Genomic DNA, 18,265 nt, shown 5'->3' with positions numbered 1-18,265 from the left:
TGTGAGCAGCATAAAAGCAGTGAGAATATAAAATCTGTCAGTCAGTTACACGTTAGTCTACATTGTTATTACCATCATTTGACTTAATATAAAAAGTAAATTATTTTATTGTATTTGTTGTTACAAATTCAGACAGACCCTTCATGTACTTCATCCTCATGGTCCACAGTTAATCAGGATAACAACTAAAAAATAGACTTACAGAAAATATAATGTACAGTAACATACTGTAACACAAAGATTGCACTAGTACTTTCTAACCAAATTTACAATTAACTGCCATGTAGAAAAACTGAAATATTACCAAAAGATGTCCAACGCAGACATACAAACCACTTTAGAGCAGGACTGAACTCAGACACTAAAGGTGGTGAGCAAATGTTTGAAGGAGAGATGAGATTTGGGCCAATTATAAGTAAAAGGAAAATGAAGTAGAAATAAACATGCAACAAATAAGTAAAAGGAAAATGAAGTAGAAATAAACATGCAACAAATAAGGACCCTCAGGGGAAGTGAACCAGGAAGAAAACACCCAAAGTATTAGAACAACTCCCGAATGGATCATAACTACGGTTAACTCTGAGGCCATATGTTGAGTGCTCATCAAATATGTACCTGTAGATGTAAGTTGTAGACATGTGGATAGAATGGACTCATGACAAGAAACTGACCCAATAGACCACAAAATGCACCAGCAAAACTCAGGCCACATTGGTCAGAATCTCCTGCCACCTGAAAATACCAATTGGCAATGGCCTGTGTACAGTAGAGCCAGAGAGAGGAATGATGGCATCAACATGACATCAACACAGCCACAAGAAGATCAAACCAAGAAACCAACTCTGGGGAAACAGGAAAGCAATTATCCAGCCAATACTTGTGCAGGAACTACAGTTCAGACGTTGTTTTTACTTAAAGCCAACATCTTTTACACCAGATGGGCTACATGTGGTCAAACACAGAGACTCAGCTTCAAACATCCTATTTTAGACAGAGCAAGACAAGCCAGTGTATAGTTTACCCCTGTACTGTAGACAAAATGAAAACTATGACACAGGTAGAAGCAGCAACGACAGACATCCAGCTTAGTAAATGCCTCTTGTTGAAGTGCCAGGCAGAACACGAAAAAAAGCAGCAGTGAACCAAAGTTACTACTTCACTGCACTATAATATGAGTAACAGTGAACTAATACAGACTGTGAGGAATGTTGGGATAAGCAGGTAACGTCTACAGCAGCAGCAGCTGCATACAGTAAGCATCAATAACACTGGCTCCAAGTAAGACTTTACACATTACATCATTCATTATAGCCTGCAGGTGGACTTTTGGACAACAACACTATTTTCATGTTGTAACAAACAGTTTGCCATAACATCCATTTAAATGTATGAAAGAATTGTGATAATAGTGAGACAGCAATGGCCCATAAAGCAAGGAGGACAGTAGGAGTATTGGTAGAATCTATCAGTTCATGTAATACTCCACATCTACTGTAATTCAAATCATTATTGGTGACATTGTACTGTAGATCAGGGATCAATAAGAGCTACTTCTTGTGCACTGATTAATGTCAAGGGATACAGTTTGATAATTTAACTTTAATGTCACAAAGTCAAAAAAAAGTTTTTAAAAAAATTAAAATTAAAAATTATCCTAGTCATTCCAAAACACTGATCATGTTAATAATTTTTCACATTGATGACCCCTGATTTACCCCCTGGTAGATCATAATCCATTTAAGCCCAAGCACAGGGATTCATACCTCTTTTGAGTGCACCAAGTCACCAAAGTGGATGAGCAATGGTTGGGAGGAATGAGGTTTGAGCCAACTGTAAGCAGGTGCAGAATAACAAGGAACAGGAGGAAGAACTATAATGGATCAGGCAAGATTCCTCCTTGGGGTCAGTGGACCAGAAATAAACCACCAGAGGAAACCATAGTAACCGCTGGGTGGAGATCAGAACCACAGACAGTTACAACTCAGCCGTGAATAATCAACATGTATATTGATATAGTGTGCTGGACATAAGGCCACGAAAGTCTGTCGAAAGACTGTCACAGCAAACTTAAACATCTCAGATTGAGTCCACGTCACCATGTAAATCCTCCTCTCACCTGGTGACAGTGCTTGGCAAACCCAGAAAAGCCAGATGGGGGAATGTGGACACCGTATATATCAACACACCTAGACAAGAAAAAACAACACTTAATGATTCATCAGATCTAAGCAAAAGAAATGGAATACTCTAAATTAATACCAAACCACTCAAACAGGTGAATAATAGCTAGAAAGGCTATCTGTTAACCTGCTGGGGAGGGAGATTTTAATGTCTGTCTATATCGGTCTATCGACACTGGAGAGACTGGTTCTACATCAACTGCGCCCCATGGTGAGCTCAGCAATGGGTCCACTGCAGTTTGCCAACCAGTCTGGCATCGGAGTAGAGGACGCCGTCATCTTCCTGCTCCACCTGAAGAAGCCCGGCAGCACTGTGAGGATCCAGTGCCTTTAATACCAGACTCTCGTAATGGACAAACTGAAGTCAGCTGGTGTGGACAGTCACCTGGTGGTGGTCTGCTGCAGAGGCAGTATCCCAAAGAAAGACTCCTAGCGACTGGATGAGCTGGTCAGGATGGCAGGCTCTGTCATCGGCACAGAGTTGGAGCTGTGACGTGCTGAACAGACTGCTATCGACCATGAACTAACTCCTGCACAAAGTTATCTCCAGTCAGAAGAGCATCTTCAGTAACAGACCGAGATCACTGCCCTGCTCCACACACAGACACACACAGAGAAGATCTCTCCTCCCCCAAGCCATACGGATCTTTAATTCCACTCAGGATGTTTTATTGTTATCTTTTTCTTTATTATTATTACTATTAGTTGGGTATTTTTGCTGAATAAAATATGTATCTATTTCAAATCTACAGACCCATTTGAAAACAGGATTTCGATGAGCTGATGACACACATGGAGAACAAAGCAAAGCATTTGAATCGTTAAATGCCTACTCTATCAGAATCAGTAGAATAATTCAAAGAATCACCATATCTAAGTCCAACAGTAGATCAGGCATTAAATTGAATTGAAAAGTTTTTTCCACACAGTCACTATAATGACGTGATTAATCCAACACAAGGGAAAAGGTACATATTCACAGTGACTGACAGGTTTAGCTGCAGCGTTGAAAATGTACCAGCAAAGGATTCTGATGCAGTCAGTAGGAAAATACTCGTGCCTTGAAGGTTTCGCAAAATTTAATGTGTGAGCCAGACAGTCCCATACAAACGAACAAATGCATGCACTCACATGAAATAACCACAGAAGTCCTTAAAAGACCATACAACATTCTGCTGCTCCAGCAGCTAAAGAGGGAACTGAATAATAATGTCAAAAATTAACCTCAATAAAAAGACTATGGTTTAACAGGTCAAAATGTCCTGGAGGAAAGAGGAAAGAACGTCTACAGCTGATACAACCAGCCGATGCCACGATTCACCGTATAAAGTGGAGAATAAAGGCTGTGGACGTCTTTTGGATTAAAAAAAAAACTGTGGAGAACCACAGTGGTTCAGTGCATCGAGCACTGGACTGGGATGTAGAACATCACGGGTTTGATCCCGTCTCTGTCACCAGGTGTGTCCACACAAGCAATCACACACGGCTGCTCACTCCTTCAACGTAAGACTTAAATACAGAGGAAGAACTCCAAAATGTAAATCACTTCTTCTAAATCACAAAAACATGGCAAATTAGGCTAATAATAATAATTAATAATAATTTCCTTTATTATAAAACATAGACAACACAACATAATCAAGAATAGTTTTTATTTATACAACCTGAATTTTAATTATTTGACACTGCACAACTTGATTAAGTTCAACAGTGAGCAGGTAAACAAACAGGACTGGGGCCACTTACACTACTAAAATTGTTAAAAAAGCCTTGGAGTAGTATGTTAAACAGCCCTTTGATGTACAGCAATGTGTCCTAATACAGAACAGAACACACTTTCCCTTTTACATTTCGCTTTACATTGTAGCATGTAAACATTTTTACCAGTATTTATCAGTATTATAGTCTTACAGTGATTAAAAAATTGCACAACTTAATAAGCTTCTCAAAATGCTCCTAAACTAGGTTTTTATCACCTAGAAAAAGTAGTTTAGAAAATTATACTAGTGCAATCAAATCAACACATGTGAAACGCTTAAAGAAAGCCTTTAGTAAAAAAAGCTGTCAGTGACAGAGCTACAGATCATTGTTCTCTAACAAACAATAGGTGTATAAAACAGATGCAAACACATTAAGTTAGAAATGATGAGGTGTACCTGACCTGGCTTTTCTTGAAACAAAAATGATAACCTTTTAGAAGTACAGAAATGCAGTAAGTGAAGGCACATCTTTGTTCTCTCTCTACTTGTGTACTATTAAAACGTGCATTTGAATTGTCCAATAGAAATGCACATTTCTTTGGTTTCTACTGGAATTATTTAATATTTAAATATGCCACTGTATACAAGGCCTCCAGGTTGATAGTGAGCTGGCAAGGATTGCTGTTTGGGGTGGCAGCACCAGCACCAGCACTGTGATGGTCCAGACAACTTTCACATTTTAGATCCATGCTTATGAATTTTATGACCTCACACAGCTAAACCCAACAAATGTAACTTATTTGACCCAAATCAAAGGACAGTTTCGTGCTCTGAATGAGTACCCTTTGCCTCAACCATGTCTGAGGCTGTAATCCAGACTGTAGTTGAGGTGTATTTCCAACCAGGATCAAACAAACCAACATAAAAAAAAACATTTTCAGCTCTGTGCACAAGACAGAGCCCCACAGTAGTCTGTTACTGCCTGCATTGCTTTTGCAAGCCACGCCAAACACTAGAGTTAAAAAGAAGATTTAAAAATTGGCATTGTTTTAACCAATGTTTTCATTTACTAAGTTCAATGAGGTTTTCAGGAGTGAGTCCAGGAGACTGGAACCCAGTGAGTTTCATTCTCCACCTTCTGTAGCGCCAACCGCAGCTCGCTGAAGGCTGTGGAGATGTCATCATTTACTATTACCTTTTCAAAAAGATGACCATACTGCGTCTCCATTATCTGGGCAGTGTTTATCATCTCATGAAAGTCTTCCTCCTGTAGTATATGAAGAAGAAAATGTCAGTAAATCCCGCCCACAACAAACGTGACAGATGCATTTACATAATGTAAAGATAACATCTAGTATCTGTTGGTAGCGATGGTAGCGAAAGAGGGAAGTTCCCCAGTGACCCCCAGTGGCTGAAAGGAAGATCATTTCAGAGACTATTAAGAGAGATAATGGCCTCAATGGCCTTTTGCATCTTGCAGAAACAATCCAGCTTCCATCTTATTTTCTACTTTGAGTCAGGTTGCAGCTGGCTGTGCCCTGAATGCACCTACACTGTTGTTTAGGTTGCAAAAAAACTAACAAACATCGGACTCACCAATATCACCTTTTTGTAATGGCAGTTCTTGCAGTTATACTTAATGCACTTAAATATTGTGTATTTACACAACACACATCCACAAACCCTGATGTGCTCTCTCCCTTCATCATCATTAGTTACCTACTCCCTAAAATAGCAACTCAATTCCCATATTTGTACAAAGAAGGTCAAATTGTCTGCTTTGATTCAGTTTTAATCACTCACAAACAACATATTTTATCAGATTGCTGTGCTTCCTTGAAGACGTTTTCTTACCGTGAATGGTTTGGCAGATCCACTTTCATCCTTGCCAGATATAATTTTTGCATTTTTCCTGGTCTCTCTCAATCTCTCAATTGTCGGAGGCTTCACAAACACGATAAAGGGTTTGAACTCTGCTGTCCGCAGCTGCTTTATTGTCTAAACAGAGTCAAAGATGAAGAAATATGAATGTAAAGGCAAAAAATGAACGTGAAGGAATACATGTTTTTAGCATTGGAATAGTAATAAAACAAAAATCCAAATGTAACCAAAACATTTATATATTCCATAAAAGCTAATATAGGCGGGCCACTTAATTGTTGCAGTTGATAATATCAGTGATTTTGCTTGTGTGAAAGACATTTTTGAGTACTCAACGCAAATTAAAAGCACAAATCCACTTATAGGGCATTCTGGTACATTCGTTTGACTCTCTGGTTCATGTTAGATGTGCACTTGCTGCAGAATACCAAAAAAGTGGACACACAGAACTACAGTAAGCAGCTTCTGCTGTGTCACTCACATGAGGTTGGACATTCAAAATACAGACTTTGTTCTTGGAGAGAATTGAGCGTATTGAGTCCACACTTGTCCCATAGTAATTGCCTTTGTACTCGCCGTATTCTATGAACCTGTAAAGTGAGGAAGAAATATCACCATCATGCGTTTTATTCAATGCTTTTTTATTTAGTGCAATTGTTTTTACTGGAATATTATTGCATTTGAATCATGTCAATTTATACCAACACAAATGTTAGTAGAAATAATGATTAATATATTTAAATAAATAAAATTAAAAAGAATTGAATAATTTACACCGTTAAACATTTCTGTTGCTATGGGCCACAATTTTTACTTTTCTAAAAGATGATTATAACAATGTGTTTTTTGCAAACAAAACTGATTGTAAATTGTTTTGGGAAAGTTGTTTTCAAGTTGCCTGTCTTTGTAATTTTACAGTGTCCTGTGTATCTGTGGCTCTAAAAGTGTGTAGTTCTCATTCAATTCTAATGAGAATGTACACATTAACCAGAGAATGCATGACTAGTTTATTAGTTTAAACTGTTGTTTATGACTTACTGGTTTTAAACATGCAGTTAATGTTACTAGCTAATAAAATATGTCTGATGTGCTGTATGTGCCATTGTGCTGCAGTCTTATAAGCCACTGCTTTAGGCTGCAGTAAACTAAAGATGTTTCCTATTAGAACATTACAAATAGAAACACAAACACAGTCTGCAGATGATGTCTCAAATGAAGGTGGACTAAATCAACCTCACCATTGAAAATAAGTAAAAATGAAATGAAAATTGAGTTTGGGTCTATTATAAGATACATTATATAATTATTCTATAATCACAGAATATTTGTATTCTACTGAATGTTCATGGGGATTTTGTTCTTTAATCATAACAGTCACAATCCCTACTTGTTGTTGTGGATATCCGCCTCAAATAGATGCTTGGAGATAAAGTGGTACTCCACCCCGTCACTCTCCTGGTTCCTCTTAGCCCGACTGGTGTCTGACAGAGTGAAGAGAAAGAGTGATTACCTTAAACCTAGACTCTCCTACTGTGTTGTGGTAGAAAGCTACTGTCACAACACTGAGTCTCCTCATTGAAAGTATGAATTCCAGACTGCTCTGTGCAAGGACTTCCAACCTGTCCAACCTGCGTAAGCGCTTTACTGACATTGTTAGTAAGCAGTTTGCCCACGCCATGGGCTTCGTTGGTTTGTGATAATACTGATCTCAGAATTCTCAGAGTTCTATAACATGACTGAGACAGAGCACTAGATCCTTGATTTATCTTCGTGTACCAGTCGTGTCGGTGAAGCCTGTTGCAATGTCGGATTTATCCACTAGATGGCTCAGTGATTTGTTTCATAGCATAATGGTTGGAATGCAAAAGCTTTCTGATGCTGAGGCGTTAGTCTTCTGCTTTAGCCTGTAGCTGGTCCCTTCTCTTGTTCCGTCAGTGTTTGTGGGCTGTGTTTTGTCTGGTTTGTCTGTGTTGGTCCTGTTTGTCTTTCTGTCCGTTAGGTTTTGTTTCATGCCCTCCTGCAGGCCTCCTTCATGCTGGTTTGGACCCTCTGGGATCCAGCTGTGAAGGGTGGGGCTCGTGATACTTTAGCACTCCGGTCTTCTGGTGTTGCTTTGGTACAGTGAAGTATGCTCATCGCTTGCCCTGTGTCCTGGTTTTCTATTCAGGGCTTCCCTCCTCTTGTTCTTTGTTGGTTCGAGCTTGCTGTTACAGGTTGGGTTGGCTGGTGGTCTCATTGTTGTGCTGTTCCTATTTAGGTCTACGTGATATTCTTATGGTCTTTTCTGTGTAGTGTTTTGCTCTTGCTATGACTTGTGGGTCACTGCATTCGGGTCAGATTAGTCTGGAGGCATTTTTTTGGCCTTAAAGATTCCCTGCCACTCTGCCAGTCCAGTTGGTGAGTCTCAGTGTGACAGTTTGTAACAGTTTTTACACAATTTCTCACTGTAACTAAAGTCTCATTTTAATGGTTAGGAGTTTTTTCCATTACATTTAATTGTATTTGGATTTTTTGTTTTTATTTAACAGTACCTGGAAAGGACGTATCAAACTTCTAACCAAGCGTTGCTTTCTAATAAACATAACAATAGAACTCACTTTGCCCCCAATCCTTTCAGACAGAATGGCCAGTCTGCAAACTGGTTAGACAGGTTTTACATCATCCTTCTATCTTTTATCCAAAGTAGTCCTGAAGTGCTTTTATCTGATTTGAAAAGACAGGTTTACTCACGTTGTATTCATGATGCACAATGAATTGTTCCCAAGCATTAAGTTGATTGTATAGTGAGGTTAATGCAGTTTTCCTTAATGCAATTTCACATTCACATTCAAAATACAGGATCTTTTAAACATGCACTGGTGAGTGGGAGGTTTATTTTCCACTATGCTGTTCATTGTTCACCACAACCAGTCTCACCTTTTGTCTCCCAGAAAAACTCTATGGCATGAGCCATTGATTTTTGTATAGTGTTAAAAAATAGGTCATATTTGGTGTGGCAATATTTCAGCTTAATCCAAAAATACACAGCATAACAAAATGCAAAACTGGGTTATTTATTACTTGCTAAAAAAAATATGGCATTCCTCACTCTAGCTCCAGTCATTTTCCAATTTTTGCCTCAGAGAGCAGTCTGTCAGGACTAACTGTTCCAGGAGAAACCAGAGGTGCTAGTGTTGTGCTGATAATGATTGAGAATAAGCTCAGATCGTGCAAGCAATAAGACACTGTACCGTGTGCCAGAGTTTGATTGTTCCAGACCTCATTTACTAAATCATTACTAATTTTCTTAAGCATTATTAGGACAAGTGGCTTGGATAATGGATGGAAACCATCCACTATGGTCACATAACATACATATAGAAGACCAGTAAGTAGCTACAGATGAAAAAAGAAATATGCAGACAACTTTGAAAAACAGACCAAGTCTACAAGATGTACGATAATAATTTATTTGATACAGCCATAAAAAGTCAAGTGAACTTACGTGGGATGGTCATACTGAAGTGATGAGGATCAGATATCAACAGTTTCCTTCTAAGCTCATTCAAGCCGACACCTGTGGGTCCTACAGGAGCAGAGTTATACGGAATCAACACAATTCATAGTTTTCAAACCAATATCCGTGAAACAAAGCAGAAAAATACCTTCTTATGCTGAAAATATTAATTCAGGTATGGTCAAATTGGAAAGCATGTCTCTCTGCAAAACGCTGTGAGATGCATTTATGTGGCTATATAATCTACACATATTACAAGTATAAATGCAGGGTTTTGAAGTTTTTTTAAATAGTGCAAATGATTCCAAACAAACTCTGTGTTGGAGTGGTAACCTGTCCAGGGTGTACCCCACCTTTGCCAGACTGACAGCTGGGAAGCTACTCCAGCATGCCCTTAGGACCCTAATGAGGCCTAATTGAGTGAGTAAGTGAGTGAGTGAGTGAGTGAGTTATGGGTGGTAGAGGTGCATTATTCTTAGTATTTTTTTACAAGCTGTCAAGAAAAAGGAATTGCCAATAAAAACAAATAGATAACTGTAAAAGGATAAGGGAAACGTGTCTCCAAAGGCAAACTACCTGTCACACAGGTATTGTATACGTGTGTTGATTGTGGGTCTTATAGCTTGTTTTTGTTAAGCACAGGTTAGGCATCCTGTCTTTTATTTCATTTTCTTTTGTGTAGGTGAGATGGGGTGTGGAAGTAGTATTTGTGTCTGTGTTTGTTTCTTGGGCTTGACAGGATGGGGGGAGAGCACATTTACATCTTCCTCCTAGACAAGGGGCGTAGCACAGGTAAGTGGTGACATCTACACTCACCTACTAAAACCACCAGCCTGTGTTTAGCTCTACTCGGCCTGCAGTATGTGGTGACCTCCTCGTACGTGATTACATCAGCTGTGTCGTACATTTCACTTTTTTTGCACTCATACATGGATTTGTTGGTTTTCCTGTCCTTCCTACTAAGACGGAAGCTTCTCCTGAATCCATCTGAAAATCAAGAAGAAGAGACAAAGAAGACAGTTTTTTTTTTAAATGAAGTATGTTTGTATTAACAAATGAACATCCATATCCATCTTCCACTGAATTTTAGGTACTAAGTACTTCCCATATGCTGTATAATAATAACAATAATAATACATACTGTAGACCTTTATACTTACTGCTAACCTACTAAGCTGCATTTTTTCGCCCTGTACATGTGTAATTACAATATCAACAATAAGCTGTTGCTTGGTACTGTGTTCCATGGAAGATGCAACGAATGAGTACAGTATATCCAAAAGTCCTTAGCTGCAGGTATAATCATAAACGAGAAGGACTATAGAATCAGACATTCAGTGCATTGATAGAGACCTAAATCCAATCACCGTTAGGAAGATCTGCATAACATCTTGTCAGGATCAGGGAGTGGGAGAAAAAGAAGATTACACTTAACAGTCATCCTGAACATTGACAAATTGACATGCTCTTTGGGTTGAGGTGCTCTGGAGGTGTTCCAAAGTCATGTCTATGATGTATGAATTCCATTCAATTTCTTGTCTGCAGGATGCATTACTATGGATGCAGTGAAAGTCCAAGCAATAAAAGATTGGTCAATACCCAAGTCTCAGCGACAACTCCAGTCTCAACGAGCAGATTTTAAGACATGCATCCATGGTAGTGTCTCATGTACAGTAACATGCAGCAAACCTTAATCATCCACCACTAGAATTACTTTTGTTATTTTGTGATCTGGTTTTCAGGACAGTGGTTTATGCATGTTTACCTGTTCGACTTGATCGTCTGCTAGAGGTCCTCGTTATGGGCTGAGTTGCAACAGGTCTTTGCAATGCAAATCTCCTGAGAGAATAAAAGCATGGAAACATGTGAGGCACATCAAAACCATTAGTTCAAATCATCACACTGTGTCCCACTAATGAGGACCTGTTCTTCAATACTAGTTATTTCTATTAACAAAACATAGGTGAAACAAGAAAAATGCAGGAAGAAGGAAAAATACAGATTTTTTTTATCTGCTTATTGCTCTTATTTGTGTGTGTCTAATTTACTTCATTGGGTGCACTCAGATGACACAGTCACACAGCCTCCTGAGCTCTGTACTGCACGTCAAGTATGCCCCTATTACACACTGATGTGCAATTTTCCATCCTTAATGCCATCCAAAGTGAATCAGTACCAACTTCATAATTTTCTGTAATTACACATTTTAGCTGAGTATGGAAGTTTGGCACTGGGAAGCAAGCAAGAAAAGGAAAAATAGGAAAATGAGAAAGGGGGTAAAACTTTCAAAGTTCCATTGTGATCAGCAACATCAAATGTTTCTTACCTCTCTTGAAAATGTTTAGATGGGATTAGACCAGCACAAGGGTTGGCATTACCCTCAAGTTTGGCCTGCCACCAAGTTGTATCATGTTTACTCAAGATTTGAAGAATGGAGCCCTTCTTGAAGGCTAGTCCAGCCTCTTTGCACGGTATGGCTTTGTCCTCCATGGGATCATAATCAAAAAGTGCCTTTACAAATACCTGGGTGGAGAGGAAAGATGACAGTAAGGGCTTAATTATGACAAAAACTAAAAATCCCACCCTTCACATATTGTGTAATTATTGCATGAAATGTCTAAATTAAAAGTCACATGTAGTATAGATAAACAGATGTTGCCCACTGTTCTGAGTGCTTATCAAATACAAGGAAAATACTTTTTAAGCATTATTAACTCCCATTACTACAAATACTGTTTAAAATAATACTGCACTGTGCTTATGGTGTCATGAACCCGGTATTTTGGTACTGCCACAAATGTGAGTGAACAGAACATTAGATATGCTCAGTGGAAGCTCTAATCCGCCTCCAGGATACATGACATGCAGGCCAGACAGTCAACATTGGATCAGGCTACTGATGTGTTTCTGCTGCTAATGGTTGACTGAGCACTGAGTGTGGGTCATCCTCAAACAGAAGGTGAAGGAGTTCCTAACATCCACCAACTGTCAACATCAAGGCAGGCAAGCGTACGAGTGGGGACATCACGCTTCATGCAGGCCACCAATGAACAATTTGCTTCAAGTATGAAGAAATTTCTTAATTCATGTGTGTGTGTGAAATGCACAAACTTCATTATCTTGGAATTACAGTATCTCAGGATGTTTTACAATTGGACTGTAATTACCTAAACAAATATTACTTCAACTTACACTAATCCCAGGAAAGAACATACCTTTGGTTCATTGGATGGTGTATCCTCTTTGATTCCAGGTATAACTTTGAAGGTAATCGCTCCTTCTGACCGAGCCTGAGTAAGACAAGACAAAGTAGGTTAGGTAGATTGCTTCCTAGGTGGTTGTGCCTGTAACAGTGTATTTGAGAGTGTAAATGGCATGGTTTCTAACTCTTGCCCGTAATGGCTAGCAGCTAAAACTGATTGTTTGATTGTTGGGTTATTTGATTGACACATACGATCTGTCCTCTTCATTAGTTTGTCCAGCTGTTCATTTTGTTTATCTGTTTGAATGAGTAACTTCTTAACAATAAAGAGTTTGCGTATCTAATTACCATCTGGGATTTTTATCTTGTATTGCTTCACTTACTCCTAGCAGCCTGGGGTCGTAACTCTTGGTTTGTTAGTTAGTTTGAAAATATCTAGATTACCCTGTTGTATTTCATTGTTTTCACCTTCTTTTCTATATTTATCGTGCATTTGGGTCCTCACATTAGTCACACCTAGTTGGTGTGTCTTTTCCACTTGCTGATCTATATGCAGAGAGCACTTAAAAGTCTTAAAAATAAATCTTGTAAGATATTGTGAACTTTTAAGTTATTTTTACTACGATTTAGTATTGAATTTTAACAACAATTGTCAAACAAACACGACTAACAACTCACATGGAAACAAGTTCAATGAACCAACAAAACCTTATTGGTAAGGATTCCTTTTGAATGCTTTCCAGAATACAAACAGCTGTTGTAGGAGAGGAGAATGAGATTGACAGACGGAGTGGTCTGGCGGCTGCAGTAATGTGGTAGGTGTACAGATCCATCATGGTGAAGAAGGAGCTGACCCAAAATGCGAAGCTCTCAATTTACCAGGCAATCTACGTTCTTACCCTCACCTATGGTCATGAGCTTTGGGTCATGACCAAAAGGACAAGACAAGCAGCCAAAATTAGTTTCTTCAGTGGGGTAGCTGGATGCTCCCTTAGAGAGAGAGTGAGGAGCTCTGACACCCAGGAGCAGCTCAGGGTATTGTTGTTGCTCCTCCACATCAAGAGGAGCCAGTTGAGGTGGCTCAGATATCTGTTCTGCATGCCTCCTGGACGCCTCCCTAGGGAGGTGTTCGAGGCATGTCCCACTGGCAGGAAGCCCCAGGACACACTGGAGAGACTATGTTTCTTGGCTGGCCTAGGAACGCCTTGGGGTCCCACTTGAAGAGCTGGAGGAGGTGTCCGGGAAGAGGGAAGTCTTTAGCTCTATGCTTAGACCGCTGCCACCGCAACCCAGGCCCAAATGAACAGGTGAGAATGAATTAATGAATCGATGGATGGATGGATGGATGGATGGATGGATGGATGGATGGATGGATGGATGGATGGATGGATGGATGGATGGATGGATGGATGGACGGATGGACTGATGGACTGATGGACTGATTGTGTCGTTTGTGTAGTCATTAAACATTTATACTGGATAAATCTAGGCCAGACAGTTGTACAAAAGCAGATTGAATGAACCTAAATTAAGTTACTATGGAGATTAATTCTCTGAATTTAGAACAAGTCAGGATATGATAGTTCTAGTGCCATATCTTGTAATTTATCTCCCTGTTCTAATGATATTAATGTTTTCTGCAATTATATTGCCACATGAGATTGATTTGAGTTTGCCTACTTTATATTACGATGTCTCTGAAACACTGCTTATTAACTATTTAAGCCGAGCCATTATTGTCTGCCAGGCTTTATCCAATTATTTCATTATAGTGTCTATATTTCCGTATTTACTTACTATGTATTAGTATGTTTCACCTCTTCGTACATCTTTATAATGTACTGCTCCTCTGTCAGTGAACAGCAGCAGTCAAATTGTAATCCTTTTTTAATTCTATGACTGATAATTAAGGGTATTTAAAAAAAGATCATGAACACACGCTTATTCCTACTATCTACACCAGACTTGTCCTGGTAGCTCCTTTTTATCCTAACTTGTAAAATTGCAATAGAAAAAAACCCAAAATAATGAGTTAAGTTGAAACATTCTTGACCTAAACCTAGATATCTTTATTCTACATTTGTGTGATATACTTCAGGTGTGCATCATTAGTAATCATGACGGTGGGAAAAGCAGAAAGAAACGGCAGGTAGGACAGATCAAAGTGTGAAGCCACAGTGAGTGAAAAAAAAGCCAAATAACAAAGATAGAATCTGTTTGAAGGTTAAACTGTGAAGTTGTACAGTTTAACAGTGGTGGGGATGAAAGACCAATCTTATCCAATATACTTGGTATGCAGTATATTGCTAAAGCACAGGAGGACAGAACTTAAAGGAGTGATAAACATAAACAGATTAAACTTACCAAAATATTGATTATTTCCTCTGGTTTCTTGTTATCCACAAGAATTCCATTGACTTCCTTTAGTTCATCCCCAACATGAATCAGTCCTACCACAAAAAAAGGGATCTACTCAGATAATTCACTCTTATGTACTAGAGTAACTGAGCTACTATGTACGTAAAAATTATGGGTTGTATGCACTATAACAAATTGACAATGAAATGGGCCTTTGCCTCCTCTTTGACAGAGCCCATAAATAGACTGTACCCAGTGAAAACAAAAGCAAAAGTTGACAGTCATAATTGTACTTAGTAATTGGCAATATAGAATTTCTATCCTGAACTGGTGAACCAGATTTAGACTGCTAAACATGCAGCATGTTGTCATTATTATATTATAGGTGTTATACACCATACCACCTCACCATACATACGGCATATAAATTTTTAACCCCATGTGAGAATACAGAAAAAAACAAGTAGAACTGACCACTTCTGTCAGCAGCTCCTCCTCTCATTATTCGGGCAACAAGAATTGCTCCAGTTTGTTCGTCGCACCTTATTGTTGCTCCCTATGAAGAAAACAAGACAGATTCAAATTTTATATTCAATGATTATGGATTGGATTATTGGATTATTGGATTATGACAATGTAGGTGATAATCCACCAAAAAACTTTATTTATAGATCTTTGTTCATGGTAACGCATCATGCTTTCAGAGATAAATCAGGCCACATTAGAGGTTTCATATGTTCTACTTTCTCAGCATATAAGATCTACATTCTGAGCACATGACTTTTTCTAAGGATTACAGAACACTTGAACTGCTAACTAAAAGGAAATAAATGTACAAAATAATTAAAGCGTATTCTACAAACATGCTCATCAATATGGAATAAAAACACATGTAAATGTAATGAAACTAACCCTCACTGCAGGGCAGGAAAATAAAAACAACAGAAAATTATAAAAATTGATTCCCTGCTAAGCAGAAACTAACAAAGGTAAACTATCAAAGTAATACAGAACGTAAAATTACTGCAAAAGCAGGAACTAACAAAGATACAATTTAAACAAACAAGGAGCGTTACAATAAACCTACTAATGCAAGTCCTTTGTCCCCGCTGCCCCCAAAGAATTCATACTGTACTCTACGTTACTGGTCCTCAATGAAAGAAATACGTGTTACCTTACTCATTCCTACCCTACCTTACAATAGCATTACAAAATATAAGCTTTTATTTATTTATTTTATTTATCCCACTGAGGTATTTCTACTTTACATAACCAAAGAGTCAGGTTTTACAATCTAATATCTGGTAGATGATTTAAATTGCTATTAAAGTTAAAAACAACTTACAAAAGGCTCCTTGTTTTTAACCAGTCTTATAATCTTCACTGATTCTTCATTGTCTTCCATGTCTTCTGGCAGTAGTGGTAGTTCAGGGTCATAACTCTTTTGGGCAACTGTGTCATGGACTGACAGAAGACTCTAGAAGAAGATGATGAAAAAAAATAGAGGGATTAAGATATGTTAAAGCGGAACACAGACAGATTGCAGTTTACATGGAGGATTGTTAAGTTTGGCATCAGTGCGTTCAGAACAGAACAAAGGTGATGAACACCTACACTCTTTGGTAGCACATAAAGTCATGAAGTTCTTAGCCATGTCAGATATTTCACACATTCATGAATATAAATATGTTCTACTACATACAGTATGTACTACTCTATGGATAGAGCGAAGTATCTGTTGAATTTCTGTTGACTTTTACAGTTAGTCGGAAATGCTAACTTTTCAGGAATGGAGAGGGTGCAGTGCAGAATAGATTGAAAGATATTCTACTATTGTACAGCCCCTCGGGGATATGATTAAAGCGGAGTGTGCTGGAAACCTGAGGAAAGCCCAGTATGGACCTCTGAGGTTCTATATGACATATTTTATGGCATATGAAACAATCAAAACATTGGAGCAGCAGCGTTGGCTCTTAAACATTTTGTTGTATATGTCCTGTTTGGTTTTAGTCAGCATCTAAAATAACCCACTCACTGTTTTAAATATGCCTGTGATAATGTCATGAAATCAATGACATTCAACCAGAGAGTTTTTTTGATGAGAAATGACACAGGGTTCTCTCAAAAGATAGAAGACAATGCACAAGAGGCATCATTGTGGAATAAATTGTTACTGTACTATACTAATACATGCTTTAACAGCCAATAAATGCTTTTCTATTAATTATTGAAATAATATGAATAATGTAGAAAATGCCATTTTTTGTTCAAATATAAATAAAAGAAAGGGATAGTAATAATTTTTTTCCACAATGATGCCTCTTGTATATTGTCTTATTACTTTTTAGGGAGAAGCTGTGTAATTTCCAGTAAAAAAAACATTCTACTTAAACAAAAGCAACTTTACGTCAGAATTTCCCATGGGTATGAATAATTTTGGGTTTCACTATATAATGATGAGTGAAATTGTCATATATCATATTCTGACAGTCGATAATAATTGATAAATAGTTACAGTCATACTCACCTTCATATGGGGTTTAGCTAGTAGTTTAAAAAGCTCATTGATGTCTACACAGGCTACAGTCTTCGCTTCCAGTTCCTGTGACACCTAAGTAAGAGTAGTCAAGATAGCGGGAAAAGATTTTTTAAACACAAGAATTTGCACAGAAACCCCTTTTTTCTAGAGATTACAAAAATAGAATGGGATATAATGCCTTTAGCTTAAAAACTTGTTTCATGTGAAACAAGATCCCAAATCAGGACACAAACACACTGGCAGATGTAAATGGGGGGTTGTTTCTTCTCATTGTTACTGTAACTACTGCTGTTCAATGAGGAATGTGAGTGTTTTTTTTAATTACTCTACTGTATGTTGTGTATTTTCACATTTGGTAAGGTCTTAAAAGTACCTTAGGATGATTTTTCTTCTACATATTTCCACACAGTTGAATAATCTCTTTCCTAGATAACTGCAGTCAAGTGCATGCTGACGTAACTAAGACTTGCAACATTTTGGTCCTTTATTTTTTCAGTGTATTAATGAGTGTAATAAACTCACCTCTTGGGTCAAATCTGTGACCCTGTCGACGATGGGGGCGGGTTTGCTTGTATTAAAATGCTGTAGCCTTTCATAGATCTGAGAAAAAAAAAAAAAACTTATGGTCATCAGTTAAGTAGAAACAAAGATAGAAATGAGGTCAACATTGACCAATCTTCAGTCAGCAAATGTCTGTAAGTGCATACACATCCCACATAATAAGCTTTAAGCACATATACTGTTTGTGCTACACCAGCTTTTGTAGGAACACTACATATATATATTTCAACTTATGTTCATGCCCTCTCTGTCTGTCTGTTCACACTGTCTGTTCTAATTACTAGTCTATAATGCAAATTGTGCGGTCACCAGGCAAGATGCAAGATACAAACTAGAGAGGTCACCAGT

At 38.2% G+C, this 18,265-nt stretch overlaps 1 protein-coding gene across 4 annotated transcripts in view; it reads right to left on the bottom strand.

The window, feature by feature from the left end:
• Window positions 1-3,815: 3,815 nt before the first annotated feature.
• mpp7a (MAGUK p55 scaffold protein 7a) overlaps window positions 3,816-18,265 on the bottom strand; it is a 21,830-nt gene continuing 7,380 nt past the window's right edge. For all 4 annotated transcript variants that reach the window (XM_055508119.1, XM_055508117.1, XM_055508120.1 and 1 more), the window contains exons 4-17: window positions 17,879-17,956; window positions 17,345-17,428; window positions 16,163-16,294; window positions 15,292-15,373; window positions 14,824-14,909; window positions 12,473-12,547; window positions 11,584-11,780; window positions 11,023-11,096; window positions 10,074-10,244; window positions 9,246-9,326; window positions 7,149-7,242; window positions 6,243-6,351; window positions 5,735-5,878; window positions 3,816-5,147 (exon numbers count right to left, since the gene is read on the bottom strand). In XM_055508119.1, the coding sequence (XP_055364094.1) occupies window positions 4,968-5,147; window positions 5,735-5,878; window positions 6,243-6,351; window positions 7,149-7,242; window positions 9,246-9,326; window positions 10,074-10,244; window positions 11,023-11,096; window positions 11,584-11,780; window positions 12,473-12,547; window positions 14,824-14,909; window positions 15,292-15,373; window positions 16,163-16,294; window positions 17,345-17,428; window positions 17,879-17,956 (1,587 nt within the window). In that variant the 3' untranslated portion in view covers window positions 3,816-4,967. The remainder of the gene's footprint in view (window positions 5,148-5,734; window positions 5,879-6,242; window positions 6,352-7,148; window positions 7,243-9,245; window positions 9,327-10,073; window positions 10,245-11,022; window positions 11,097-11,583; window positions 11,781-12,472; window positions 12,548-14,823; window positions 14,910-15,291; window positions 15,374-16,162; window positions 16,295-17,344; window positions 17,429-17,878; window positions 17,957-18,265) is intronic.

The sequence above is a fragment of the Betta splendens genome, chromosome 4, assembly GCF_900634795.4.
Source record: "Betta splendens chromosome 4, fBetSpl5.4, whole genome shotgun sequence".
NCBI classification, from domain to species: Eukaryota; Metazoa; Chordata; class Actinopteri; order Anabantiformes; family Osphronemidae; genus Betta; species Betta splendens.
This window is presented reverse-complemented; position numbering and strand designations above follow the sequence as displayed.